The sequence below is a fragment of the Crocodylus porosus genome, unplaced genomic scaffold (genome assembly GCF_001723895.1).
Source record: "Crocodylus porosus isolate Cpor-Errol unplaced genomic scaffold, CroPor_comp1, whole genome shotgun sequence".
Lineage (NCBI taxonomy): Eukaryota > Metazoa > Chordata > Crocodylia > Crocodylidae > Crocodylus > Crocodylus porosus.
The window spans coordinates 186,929,625-186,944,711 of NW_017728886.1; the positions used below are offsets into that span (position 1 = coordinate 186,929,625).

The 15,087-nt window shown below is 43.2% G+C and overlaps 1 protein-coding gene across 1 annotated transcript in view; it reads right to left on the minus strand.

Annotated features, from left to right (window-relative positions):
• The window catches only part of ROCK1 (Rho associated coiled-coil containing protein kinase 1), a 151,766-nt gene that overhangs the window by 64,303 nt on the left and 72,376 nt on the right, over positions 1–15,087 (minus strand). Inside the window, exons 8-10 of the mRNA XM_019546854.1 lie at positions 11,532–11,670; positions 7,680–7,771; positions 4,022–4,181 (exon numbers count right to left, since the gene is read on the minus strand). Coding sequence (XP_019402399.1) covers positions 4,022–4,181; positions 7,680–7,771; positions 11,532–11,670 — 391 coding nt within the window. The remainder of the gene's footprint in view (positions 1–4,021; positions 4,182–7,679; positions 7,772–11,531; positions 11,671–15,087) is intronic.

Below are 15,087 nucleotides of genomic sequence, written 5' to 3' on the forward strand. Positions count from 1 at the left end.
ATCTATGTGAATATTTCACCTACTTGAAAACAAATGAAAAAAAACAAACATGAATTTTCCTGGCTGTGCATTTCCCACTATCATTTTGGGTTAAAATGTTCTGGATCAACATTAAGCGAATCTCTGAAGTTTGGAGAATAGGTTAAGTTGACAGCAGTCTTCGTTTTACCTGTTATCAGCTTAAGATAAAATCCAGAAGCCTTGCATATTATAGGCAGGGCGGGTAGCTCCTCTATTTAAAGCTGCCCGACATTTTAACAAGCTATCTTTAAAGGCTTACGACTACAAAACTTCAACCATCTAGACTGAAATTTTCCTTTTGTATTAAAGATCATGGTTAAACCACTGGGAGCAGAAGGGAAACCTTCTATCCAACAAACAGCCCTCCCCACTGAAGTTGTCATGGTCCCTCTTGCTTGCTTTCCTAAAAGAATGAGTTTTGCATTCCTTTCTAAACAATGCTCCCTCAACTTCAAAAAAGGAGAGAAGACTGCCTAAAGCCTGGTGGTTAATGCACTTTCTTTGGATGTGGGCTAGAAGGGCCTGAATCCCATCAGGATGAGAAAGGCCTTTAACCCAAGTTTCTCAGTTCATCTGGGAACTGCTCCAACCATTATGCAGGTATGCAAAGGATAGTCATCACAACCTACTTCTCCAGTCTTGCTTCTGAATGAAAGCAGCTGCAAGTGCTGAGCTCAGTACTGTCCACATGTTAGAAATCCTCAGAATACACTTACTAGATTGGGCCCTTCAGGGTGTCCTTGCACCTAAACAGCTTTAGGGTGGGAGATGGTTGGTCTGAATGTCTCAGCGCCTAATATGGTAGCATGTCTGAAAACATGTAGAAGTTGAACTTATGAATCCTAACATGGCAATCTGAATTCCTCTTTTGAATTTGGGTGCTTAAGCTCCTTTGCAAATCTCATGCTGACTCACCCTGTTCCTCACTTGTCAAATAATCTGTAGTTTTCCCCGTCACAAAAGTGTCATGAGGAAAAATACATTAACGATTGTAAGGGCTAAGACACCCTGATGATAGGGACCATATAAAAGTACCTGGATAAGCTGAAGGTGTGTAGTTAAAGGCAGAAAGAGGAAGAACAGTCTCATAATTAAGACAGTTGTAGCACTGTCCTGCTCGGTTTCAGAGCTCCTCTGAAATGCTAAACCTGTCATGCAAATCATTTTTTTCAAAGCTAATCACTAATCGTCTATATTTTCTAGGCCCTCACTAGGGAGCCAGGGTCTGCTTTGCAGCATTGCTGACCTCTAAACTACAACTGATGTCACTGGAAACTCTGGCCAAATATACAGAGTACCCCAAAACTCATGTGTGGAGGCTGAGGGGAAGAAATAACTCCAACAGTAATCAGTATTTTTTAATTTGACTTCTCTGTGCCTCTGCTCTGCATCTATAAAATAGGTATATAACAACTGCTTTATCTCATAGGAGCTTTGAGACAGATTAATTAATATTTAGTGATGAGTGCCATACAAAAGCCCTTGAGAAAATAAACAAACTCTTTCTTCATATCAGGGTTCAAATAATAAAGTAAATAAAAGACACGCACTGAAAAATAAGGACATTAGCTGAGCACCATCCATTCTGTCTACTAATGAGGCATGGGCTCTGCAGTAAAACATAATAAGTGGTCATGTTATGAAAGACTATCAAGATACATAAGGCCAATTTAAAATGACACAAGCAAATGTATTTTTGGTATTTCTTAACTTTACATGGTTGGCTTTACAATCTTAATCACTTTGGACAGAGGGGTATTTTTGTGTAATGTACAGCAAAAGCTCTGTTATCCGGCACCCATGGAAAATGGTGTGGTGCTGGATAACCAAATGTGCCAGACACCTGAGAGGCATCTTTGCCTCGTCAGGCAAAGACGCCCCCCGCTGCGTCTACATCTCACATTAACCGTGCCACCCCTCCCTTGGGGTCAGTGTGCAGGGACAGAGGAAGGGGAGGCTCCACACAGGCTGCTTTCCCCCGGGCTGTGGGATTTGACAAAAACAGAAATCCTACTTCCAGTTTCCCTTTCACCACATCAACCAGCCTCAACCAGCATGCCAGTTAATAGAGCATGCTGCTTAATGAAGTGCCAGTTAACGCGGCTTTTACTGTATTTAGAAATCGGCTGCAGTTATACAGAAGTCTAACAGTGCTATGTACTTATATGTGGACAATGTAAAAAAAAGAATCACAGCCATACAGGGCTGGAAGGTTCCTCAGGAGTCATCTAGTCCAAACCCCTGCACAGACACAGGATTCTACCTCCCAGTTAATCATGATTCTGTTGTCCTCTACTGAATAACATCCCTAACAATACTTGGCAGTATTATGTATAGGAAAAAAAGGGGAATTCAAGGGTGAATCACGCATTAAGGGTGCGATGTAAGGACATAACTGTTAAAGAAAGTAAATCAAAAAGGTACAAACTGCACCCTATTTTCTTAAAATAAACACAGTGCAAGCAGAACAGAAACAGGACAAACTTTTTTTTAGTCGCATCTTCCTAACTTACCTGTATCAAATTTTCAAATCAGAAACAACTTCCACATTTAAGACCTTTCACCACTTTCATCAAAAGTGAGCAATAATGAACCCTGTTTATTTTTAGTATAAGAAGCAGCAAATAGAATCAACCTTTAGGCATTTAGGAGAGGTTACTAGAACTTAGGACACTCCTTTGTCAGGAAATGCACACCAGAGTCTTTCTAAATGTTACTATTGCAAAAAGCCAAATGAAAGGTCACCTGGCTGCTGGATACAATAGTTCCTATGAGGGTCAAAAACTGTTCTCAAGAAGCAGGTGTTTGTGAGCACGTCCTCAACAAGTATACACTATGTGAATACTTGTATATATACTTGTATACATCATGAACCCCTTTCCCTCAGCACACAGACAATGATCACCAGATTAGGAAAGGCAGAGGGTGCCTCATGTTTGGTCTGTCAGAGCCCCAAAAGGTTTATTTACAGGAGTCCCTGAAGGGAAATATTAAAAGACTTGGGCATAATAAGCTTCCCATTAATACAACACAGGAGAGAGAGCTGACAACAGGACCTCTGTACAGTCACAACTGCCTCTGGACTTGGAAAGCCAACTCTCTCTCTTTTCTCTCCACCAGTTCAGACAGTACCTTGTGGCAATGGGAGGAAAAACAAATCTCAAGTGCTAGGCCCACAGAAGAACCATCTCCCACCCCATTAGACTTACAGTGTTTTGGCAATAGATATAAATGCATTTTCAGGCATGCAGAGGGCGCAACATGCCTTCTGCAGCAGGGCTGCCTGTAAACCAGTGTTGCCCCACAGGGATTGCCTGCAAGGGTCCTGATGGAGAGAATTAACATTCAACCTGGCACCAACTGGTAGGACCTTCCTCTCTCCAAGGTGGTCACTACAGCATGCCTGGACAGGAGTGGGGTTTACAAAGGAGTCTCTGACCCCCAATGGTTTTGGCCTCACCTCTACCCTGATGTAAAAAAACCACACACACTTTAATCCTTTGTTTATACTGACACTATGCATGTGCTTAGTTAAGAACTGCTCACAGAATTATTGTACTAGTCCAGTGGTGCTCAACCTTTGAATTCTGCAGGCCAGATTGGGCCTTGGGGCCCAGCAACCACCCCCACCACCATGAACCAGGATTGGGCCTTGGGCCAGGGGCACTGCCCCTGAGCACTGGTCTGGAGATCTGGCAGCAGGGGAGCAATAACCACCCCTGCCCACATTTCCTGACCTGCAAGGAGCCTCACAGGCTGGATGACATGGTGTTGCAGGAGATATCTGGCTCATGGGCCAGAGGTTGAGTATCTCTGTATGAGTCCAAAGACTAATGTCTAAGTAGCAGCAGCTATTGTTGCCATGGGCATGTCACAAATTATGATCATCTAGAAGCCTTTATTTTAAAGGGCTCACCATCTCATACAAAGGATATATAAATAGAAATCAGCAATACAAGACCTGATGATGGTACAAAATGCTAGTTTTCTCCATACTTACTGGCGATTGTTGTAGTATGTAAATCCTACAAAAGGTAGCTGGTTGCCAACAAATGCTTTAGGTATAGGGAATGTTTCTTCCTCTCCCTTGTCTTCTTCCAAATCATCAAAGTTACTAGTGTCAATGTCACTACTTAAATCAGGCACAACTGGTGCAACAGCTACAAATAGAAAGAAAATTATCATTCTTCTCAAATGATATAACTAGCTATAAGAAAAATAAAATAGGGGCTAATATTTATATTCAATTCTTGGATTCCATAAATGTTATGTTACTTTAAAATATCTGCAACTTGACAAACATGGAGTTGTGTGTGTCAGTAGTTAGACAAATGCGACAGCGATCATCCAAATAATTATAGGTTCTGATCCTGCAGCTTGTAATGCATGGGAATACTTAAAGACTCAACAGTGCTCTGTGTATTTGAAGCATTTTCACTTGTGAGCTATGTAATGTTTGTAAAATGAGCACTTCAAGTGAATTTATCAAATTAACTATGGTCTAGATAAAAAGCCAAAACAGAAAGGGAGGTGAGGGATGAAAAAAACTTGCAGCAATACAAATGGTGGAGAGTTTCCACTTGACTTGTCCATCACTAGAGCCATCATTGTTTGTATGTTCTGGTTCACGTAACTGTTTAACAAAACTGCAGAGAGCAGTCATAAATGAGAATTCTCATGAAATGAGTTACTGATCTGAGCAGTACAGCGGGGGGAGGTGCAGGACAACTGTCCTGGGCACCAAAGTAAAGGGGAACCAACAGGCTCTGCCCAGCTGGGGCAGGGCATAGGACAAAGCTGAAAGCAAATGAACAACAAACCAGAAAGAGGTATGATGAGTACTTTACCAAATAGAAGCATAACAAGACACTTCTGTGCCCTGGTCTTCAGCAGCTATTCTTGTGCCCCCCTCTAAATAGATGCCAGGAGCTAAGTGCCTTGCTTGGCCAACTACTGCTGCCCAAACCCTAACTAGCACAAGGTGCACTGCAGAACTGCCACTTGGAGGGGGTTTGGAGCAGTCTCTAGCTTATCTAAATTCTTCTGCAGCAAAAAATCTGGCCTTCAACTCTCCAGAGACCCAAGGTGCAAGTACACATTTTCTGTTCGTAGATTCATAAAAGTAGGGTTGGGAGGGACCTTGTAGATCATCAGGTCCGACCCCCTGCCCTAGGCAGGAGAGAAAACCGGGCTCAAATGACCCTAGCCAGGTAGACGTCAAGCCTCCTCTTAAAGACCCCCAGGATAGGAGCCATCACCACTTCCCTTGGAAGTATGCTTCAGGTCCTAGCCACCCTGACTGTAAAGTAGTACCTTCAGATGTCTAGTCTAAACCTACTCTCTAAAAACTTATGGCCATTATTCCTTGTTACCCCCGGGGGCACTAACGGGAACAAGGTCTCTCCAAAACCCTGATGGTCCCTCTAGTGAGTTTATAGACAACCACCAGGTCTCCTCTCAGCCTTCTCTTGCAAAGGCTGAACAGGTTAAAGTCCCATAGCCTCTCTTCGTAGAGTCTGCCCTGCTATCCCCGGATCATGCGGGTGGCCCTCCTCTGGACCCTCTCAACGCTGTCCACATCACTCCTGAATTGCAGCACTCAGAACTGAACACAGTACTCCAGCTGCAGCCTGACCAGTGTCGCCTAGAGGGGGAGGATCACTTCCTTGGCCCTGCTTGAGACGCATCTGTGGATGCACAACAAGGTATGGTTAGCCCTACTGACCGTGACCTCACATCACCGGCCCATGTTCATCTTGGAGTCAATAACGACTCCAAGATCTTTCTGCCACCGTGCTATCAAGAAGGGAGTTTCCCAGCTTATAAGTGTGCTGCTGGTTCCTACTGCCCAAGTGCAGCACCTTGCACTTGTCAATATTGAAACCCATCCTATTTTTGTTAGCCCACCCCTGTAACCTGTCCAGGTCCTGCTGTAATTTGTCCTTCCCTACTAGCATGTTAATTTGGAGAGCTTTAAAAAATGTTGATTCACTTATCACATGCATGTACAGCTACTATATTGCAAGAAAAAAATACTTTACTTTGGAGAATTGTATTAAAAACCAAATTTTTAAATCAAGGTTTCTATAATCATGCTATGCATTCTCTGAAAAAAGAAATGCCATAACAAATGACACAGCAGTATATGAAACCTTGCTGTAGCCTTGTTTACTATATAAATTATATAAAACATTGCCTCTTGTTCTGTAAGCCCACAAATAACATAGAATTTAGCTGAAGATGTAGCTACTGTTGTGTTTCTTTATTAGATATCTTTTGGCCTTGCTACATAACGGATCAGTTTTGAGTATCTAGCTGTACCTAAATCTCCCCAAAATAAATGTGGTTCTCTGATGCATCATAGCATATATCCTACTGTAGGGGATTCTTTTGAACAGTGAGGTCTACTTAGGCATTCCTGCATCCTATGACTCTTTACACAAAGACATGAAGGCTGTGCTCTTCCCTGAATTTCCCAGCATTCTGAAGTCTGAATCTAAGGGTGTGTAGCCCAATTCCTATTCCCCTTTATCTGTCTAAATGCCATATAACCATAGTTTAGCAGTTATGCACTATTTGTGATTTGGCTTTGTGTTTGCAAGCATGGTGCTCTGAACAGTCAGCAGCAGCAGGGGGGGCATAACTTTGCCCTGAGCAGCATACATCTTCTCCCACCCCCACAGGCTCCACTCCAGCCATGCTTCTCATGGCGGAGGAGAGGGGGTCCTCTATGCTCCACTCCAGCTGTATTAGCCACCAGGTTCCATAGCCCTGGCAGCTGAGGCCCCCTCTGGCAGAACTGGGGCAGGGCAGGGACCTGGGAGTAAGGGGTACCAGCAGGGTCAAGGGACTATAGGTCAGGAGCAAAGGTCACCAGCATAGGCAGAGGTAGGGCAGGCCTGCTCAGCACCACAAAGCAGCAGTGGTGAAAACCACAGCTGGACTTGCATCCTGGTGAGCAAAAGGGGACAAGGAGAGCTCTGATTTTCCATGATAAAAAAACAAAATCAAACACCAAAATATATAGGTATTTAGAATTTGTTATTATAATGATCAAGGCACTGGTAGGCTTCCAAATTGTTTTAAAATTGTAAATATATCAATAAAACATTGTGTTCAACTGATACCTAAATATGTATAGTGGTGTTTCATTTTAAATCACAGAAAAACATGGATTTGGGATTTTTTTAAATCAGAGAACTTGGTATTTTTAAATAGAGAAAATAAGGATCCCTGCCATGACTGATTTGGCTCATCATAATGATTTCCCAGAACTCATCTATGTTCTACAGGACTTCTGATCCTCTCCCAAGTGAGGCAATTGTATTGGGTGAACAGAATCTGTTTACTGAACAATACTTTCCCTCCAAGAAGATCCAGCTTTGTACTTCGGTGTGCAATTGCAGTTGTGTAGCAAGAAATGATTGTATTAATGAAGGACAAATAACAGTGTTTTAAATTGTGGTCTCCATACCTGCTAAACTTAAAAAATGAACTGAAAGCAGTTAAGGTGCATCAGAAACCTCACCACTGAGAAAACAACATGAAAAATAATAAAATTCAACATTTAAGAGTCAGAGATCCTCCCGTTAACAGATGATTGACCTTTTTTGATATAACAAACTAATATGAGTGCTTCTGTACAAGGAATTACTTACTGTCTCTAAGAGTTTCCCAAGCCCACTGATCATTTTTGAAGAAGAGGTGTCTTTTAATTTCTTCTACACCATTTCGTCCTAACCTCACTTCCCTACAAAGAAAAAACATGATATACCACGTTAGCTATTTCCTCTCCTTTTATAAGAATAGTTCAAATGTCAACTCATATTTTCTAACATTTGAAAACTAAGGACAAGACAAAAAATGAATGTCTGTAAACTGTGATGTGGAATGTATTAGACCAGAAATACCTTAATCCTAGACTTCAATCTGGTATAAGAGTCTAAAACCAGAAATGCCGCATTAGCTATACTTATAAACACATACACACACACACATGCTCTCTCCAGTGTGGACACTCTCACTCTACACACTTAATTAAGTACTGTAGAGCCTGGATATATTGCAAAGTTTGGATGGTTATTCTCTTGTGAAGAGAGAGTTTGGGAATTAAGAGTATTTAGAGATATACCAAACAATTTTATGGGATTGCTTAGGTCCCCCAGCTCTTTACAGCAGTGCCCCGTGAAGCAGAAGCCATGGCAAATAGCTTTGTAACTTATCCTTAGTTCAATAGCCGACTGCATTTTAAGTAGACTGCAAATGACTCCAATACAAATGGTCTGGGTTCCACTGTAATTAGCATGTGTCTTTTTTCATTTGGCTTAAATCCCAAACCAAAAAAATATATACTAAGTTCCAAAAGTACTCTTAAACTGCAATTAGACTGTCCACAAAGGAAGGGTGGGTCATGCTAATTTAACTGCCTTGTAAAAAAAAAAAAAAATCCTGTAATTTAGGAAATAATAGCCAATTAAATTATCATGGTGTAACTCAGGTGCATCCCCACTGAAGTCAACAGTTTTGGTGTAGGCAGTAAGAAAATTAAGTCCACAGTTATTTACAGTGTACATGGTATTTGTGACAGAGAGCCTGGGGTGCTCTGTCAGGTTAAGAGAGAAGCAGCCCAGGGAGAGCTTTGTGGGGTGGGCAGGGTGTAACTGGGACAAGGCTGCCATAGAGATGAATTGAAAAGATTAATAAGCTAATACCTGCAAGCAAGCTAGGGGAGTCACCTGCCCAGAAGGAGGCAGGTCCCTGGGAGAGATGAGGCAGGCAGTCTGGCCACAGAGGCTGAGCAGAGAAGTGCTCTCCAGAGGTGCCTGTAACTGAGGAGTAAACTGCAAACACGCTAGGCCCTGAGACAGCTAAGGGCTAGAAGCAGATTAAGAAACAGGGTTGGGCGCTAGCCTTGTTACAGCCAGAAGGGCTTGTGTTTGATGTTTTGGTTTCAGTTTGGTCTCAAAATAACAAATATTAGGTCATGGCATGAGTGTAAGGAGCGAGGGCCCACTGGAAGTGGTCAGGGCAGGAACTGCATGGGCACCAGGGGAATCACAGCTGTCCCTGAGATCCAAACCTGGCACCATATTTACCAACTAGAAAAAAAACCAGCCAATATCCAAGAAGGCAGTGATCAGTAATACTACTACATTTACTTGCATACTGCACATTTTTTCTCCCCCAAAATTGGTCACCCAAAGTTAGGTCAGGAAGCTTATTTTCTGCTCAGAATAGCAGCAGTGGCATTTTATACAGGTAGCACAGAGAGTCTGACTTCACAGCTTATTAAAAGCCTACTTGATTCTTGCTAATTGCTCTTCCCCAGTTAGTGTTAAAGGTCCCTTTCCTAATGGTTCTGAAGTTCCACTACTCAAACTATTCTTCTTTTTGCAAATTCTTCAGAATTGCGACTTGGCAATTTCTGGATTCCCCTTCATTTCACAGCTCTGCTGATTAGCTTCTTTCAAAATCCTAGAGCTGCCCATGAAGTCCTATTTACAGCAGCAGTTAACTTCAGCTTTTGGCAGAGCAGCCAAGCGTTGCTGACAATTCAGCTGTGAAAAGGTTAAAACTGTCACTTTCCCAGGGTCAGGCACTGCACCTAGGCCCTGGGGATGTTGGGCAGTGAGTATCAACCCCCCAGGGCAGGGGGACAAGCTCCAGAGCAAAAAGGATTGGGCACTGCCCAAGTCCCAAGGGGCCTATTCCTTTTTTTTTTCCCCCCCAGAGCCTGTACCTCCCACACTGGCACCAGCAGGGTACCACCCAAGCTCTGGCCAGGCAGCAGCAGCATGGGGGGACCAGCTCTAAAGGAAAAAAAGAAAAAAAAAAGGATCAGGCCCCTTGGAGCTCAGGTGGCAGCAGCCCGGCTGCTGCCAGTCAGCTGAGCACCATCTGAGCTCCAAGTGGCTTGATTCTTTTTTTCTCCAAGAGCTCCACTGTGCCACTGCCGGCCAGGCACCACCTGAGCTCCAAAAGGGATCAGGGTTAGAGTTAGAGTTATAAATTGGGTCAGGGAACTATGGTTCTTAATGAACAGTCTTTCTGTGATGGCCCATTGGCATTAGGCAAAGTGGCTGGGTCTGGATCTGCTCCTAGTCCTGCCCTTGCTCACTAAGCCTCTAGCAGCAAGTCACAGAGGTGCATGTGAAAGACAGTCAGTCAGAGATGGTTCTCCTCTTAAGGCATGACTGCTCCACTAAGCTGAACAACACTAAGCTGATTAACATTTGTGAACTTTACAGTATAAGGCTGGGGTCAGCAACTTTTTTGGGCAGAGTGCCAAAACCACCCACAACCTCAACTTGTAAGATGTCTACATGCCAGGGGCAGATGGTGGGGAAGCCACAAGGGATCCGATCCTTGTTGTGGTAATGCAGCCCTGGCTCCTCCCCTGCCATCTGCCCTGAGGCACACGTGCCAACCAAAATGCCTTTGAGTGCCACACTGGCACCCATTCTAGGCACTGCCTACCCCTGGTATAAAGTGTAACAAAGCCAAAACTTAGCTGGTGGTAAATGGTAAGATTAGATGAAATGTGTGCTTAGGTTGTTGGTATTGTTTTAAATGCTTCTCTCTCTCTCAAACTGTCTTCCAATTTTTAAATACAAATACCATGTTTTAAGAAGGCTTTGGCCAATATTATAAATCAATATCATATTAACCAAAATAAGACAGAAGATCAAAGTCCAGTCAAGATTCAATCCAGTCTTTAAAGCGAAACATGGAATTTACACAGGGTGTTAGTTATAGCCATATTGGTCTAAGGACATAGGCAGACAAGGTTCTTTGGATAAATGTGTTGTTTGTGCCTGAAAGCTTGCAAAAAACAATTTTTCCAACTATTTAGTTGGTCTAATAAAAGATATCACGTTTACCCAAGAAACCTTGTCTACCTAGAGTATGCAGGTACCTTTCTAACAGTGGGAGTGGTGACATTCCTTTCCAGAAAATGGCAAGAGGAGAAAGGAAGAATAACTACTAGTATGTCTGACAAAGTATATTTAGAGACCAGAAAGGGAATAAAAGTGCTGCTGACCCCCTAATTGTGACAGAATTATGATCTAACTTTAAGGCAACAGAATTATAGTACAGTATGGTCAGGTACACAAGCAGTAATCTAATACCAGTAAATGTTTCTGAATAGGAATGGCCAACTTGAGCAGGAGTGCCCCAACTGGCACAGGCAGCCTCTGCATGCGTCTGTCACACTGCATATTGTGGATGGGGAGGCAGCAAAGCAGCAGATCAGGCAAAGAGCACAGGGAAGGAAAAAAGGCAGAACAGAAAGCAGTAGATGATATAGAAGAATGAGATCAGAGAGTGACACCTGGGGAAGGTGTAGGACTAATTTGTGGCATGCCTGCCACAAAGGTTGGCCTCCACTGTTTTAGAATACCACCAGAAACTCACATTAACAAGTAAAATGCATTTTGTGTATATGTGAGAAAAAATGCCCCAAAACTTATTTTAATTTTGTATTCTAAATAAAACTTTAAGCCATTTACCTGTCAGTTAAGAAGGCACAAATCAGGTTTTTTGCTTCTTTAGAAATCTCATTATCATCAGGGAAAGTCAGAGAGTTCTTATGGTTCATAATTTTACTATATGTTCCAACTAAAGAATCTGCATAAAAAGGTGTATCGCCTGAAAAAGCAGTAATACAAAAATTAAATTACCTATCTAGATGTTAGAAATATTGTACATTTTATTAGAACATTTTAGATTTAGAACATTTTAGAAAGTATTGTACATTTTTCTTGCATATATTCTTGCAGACTATAAAATTAGTGTATTATAAGTATATTATTTTATGCCAAACACACATAAAAATATATCTGCCGACAACTCCCAAATCCAAATGCTAGTGCATTAAAAGTATAGTATTCTTGCTCTTGGATCTTGACTGCAGAAACTCCTTCATTCAGCTCACTAGTGACTGAGCTGACCATCACATCTTTCAGGGTCAATTTACTCATTTATTTGCTTCGGAAGTTAATGTGAGAAAACTTCTATAGAAGTTCTGATAATAAAGAAGTTTGCGAAAGGGCAAGTGGCTAGTACTATAACCAACAAAAAGAAAAAAAATCTGTGGCTATAGTTAAGGATTGTCTGCAAAATCAACAAAAAACTTAATAAAAATAAAATAGTGATCCTCGCTGCAAAGAGGGGATGGTGCTGGCTGGTGGGTTGGCATGAAGGGCAGACTAGATGACCGGTGCCCTCTCCCACCCTACCCCCAGGCCTCTCCACCAAATCAGCACCAAGGCTGCAGGTCCATGAAGGGCAACCAACAGTCAAGATGGTGGCTGCCCCTTCTCCCTCCTCTCAGGGCCTCTCTACCAATCGGCACTAGCAGGTGGGGCTGCCACAAAATAACCATGGAATAAGAGCTTTATGCTGTGATCAACCTGTGAAAATTGGTAAGTCCCCCGGTGATTTAGGTATATCCCTAGTTATAGTTACATAAAATAGTTCATATGCTATTGAGTTAGATGCATCTTAAACCACAAAATAAATTAGCTCTTACTATAAGCATCCCATTTAGCAAGTCCAATATTTTGTGATGATCCATTATACAACAGGAAAACAAAAATGTTTGGGTGTTTAAGTACAGGTGCTTAAAATGTTCCTGTATTAGCCAGTACTGGCTGCCAATATTTTAATTAGGGTCTCAACTTTTTTTTTTTTTTTAACTCAATTTTTTCTTCTGATAACAGCATTCAGTACAATATCTAAATAGGTACATGAACTTCAAGAGAAAGAAGTCAATTTATTTAGTTATTTATCCATTAAAATAATCCTTGGAGCCTTAACCACAGAAAAAAAATCAAATAAGTACAATTTGCTGGTAATTTTTATATTGTACTCTTGAATAATATACCAAATATACTAATATAGCGAGTAATTCAATGGGTCAAATTTGTGCTAGTTAGCAAAGCAAGCTAAGATCTTATAAGACTGTCAAAGGTAATGTCCCATGGAAAACATTAAAACATACCACACTGACTCCATAGACACTTTGGTGCATTTCAGAGCCAAAAAACCCCACAAATCATCTGCAGCATGATTGACTTAATATGAAATAGGGGCGGGGAAAATCACCAGAGGTTATGAACTCCTAGTTCTAAACTACTCTACTAGGAATTATTCCTAATACTCCCTTAAACTTGATTGGCAGCCATTAAATAGGGACAGGCAAAATACAGCCTGTCGGCACCTGCCAATTAATAGTACCCCACCCAGCCCTTCCACCCACAGGGGTGGGAGTGAGGGGCGCACATATATACACCCCCCACCCCCAACACAGGCAATAAAATGTGTCACTCCCACCCTTGGCGGAAGGACCCGGGTCAGCCAACAGCAGCTTCCAGGCAGGGCTGCAGCAGCACTGCTGCAGCTGCCGGGGGACCTGCTTGGCTTCCCCCACCTCCTGCTCACTCTGAGGACTAGGTAGGGAAGCAGCAGGAGCAGAGAGCCTGGGGCTGTGGCTAGTGGCAGCAGGAGCACAGAGCTCAGATGGGTAGCGTGTGGGTACAAGTGATGACGGTGGGGGGGTGGGAACCCCCCTCACACCCTCCCCCCCAATGGCACACAGCTCCCGCTGGCAGCAGCAGGAGCACTAGCAGGCAGGGGCCCTCATGCCCAGCATAGGTGCTGCTGCCCAGTAGCACATGGCTCCAGCCAACACTGCACATTGCAGCAAGGAGCAAATCCCAGGTGGGCTAGCTCTATCGCACGGGCTCCACGCAGTGCATGTGCAGCCCATGGCACTGGGAAAACTCAATGTGCTAGAGCCAGATGCTTTCCCCGCCCCCACTTCTGGTGAGTCCTGGGACCTATGTGGCAGAGAGCAGCAAAGGCAGCAAGTTCCAGTGCACTGGGCTTTCTCAGTGCCACGTGAACATGGAAGCTGCACATATACCAAACGGAGCACCCACGACAGATACGGCTCCATCAAACTGTGTTCCTCGCCCCCACATGCAGCACTGGCCAAAGCCAAGCCCCACCAGGCAGCAGCACCTTCACAAGACATGAGCGCTCCCTGCCTGCTGGTGCTTCTGCTGCTGCTGGCAGGGGCTGTTCACCATGAGAGGGGAGGATGTGGAGGGTCCACACGTCCTGCCACAATCCCTCACACCTCACAAAAGCCACACTCCCACACCCTGTCCCCATAACCCCCTACATATACACAAATCCCCAACATACCCTATTGCCCCCTCAACATCCCACCATACACACCCCCCTACTCCACCACACACACGCACACCATACACACCCCCACCCACCATACACAATATACAAGACTCAAACTTTATTTTTAAGTTGTTATGCAATCATCTCTATATACACTATGCAAATGCAAATCATGACAAAAATATTTTTAGTAATAAAATTAAAATATGTTATAGTAGGTGTTTGATTTTAATGTATGATTTGGTGGTGGGTTTGTTTCTGGTTCCAAGATGGCAACCCTCCTTTCCCACCAAAAGGAGCATTTCAGGAAAGCAAGGGAAAGGACTTCCAGTAGCAAAGGTCATGGTTATGGGACAATTTCCAGTCCCAAGATGGTGACCCGGGGGGAGGGGGAAGGAGGACAATTGTCAAGAGGCGGGTTACCCATACGGCCCTTGACAGCTCACCAAACTTGTTAAGTGGCCCTCCAGCCAAAATAATTGCCCGTCCCTGCATTATCACAGAGCCCGTTAAAAAATGCCACTGATGCATGTCCAGTGCCACCATACAGTACTAACATTTTGGAAGAACAGAATAAGTCACTAAAGATACCAACAGGCAATAAAGGCAGCCATTTAAATCATGCAAATCACCCTAGCTATTTGCCACATCTTATTAACTTCAATACTAAAGGCAAAGATTTTTTGTCATTTTTTATTGGGCCAACTGTGCTGTTGGGAGAGCTGTTGGGCAAGATTTTCAACAAAACGTGCTCTTCCTTCTGAGCACTCAGGGATTATCATGGCTGCAACGCACTAAGCCTACTTCAATACTAAAGGCATCATTTAGACTAAACCTAGGTGCGCTGGTCAATTCTGCCTAAAACAA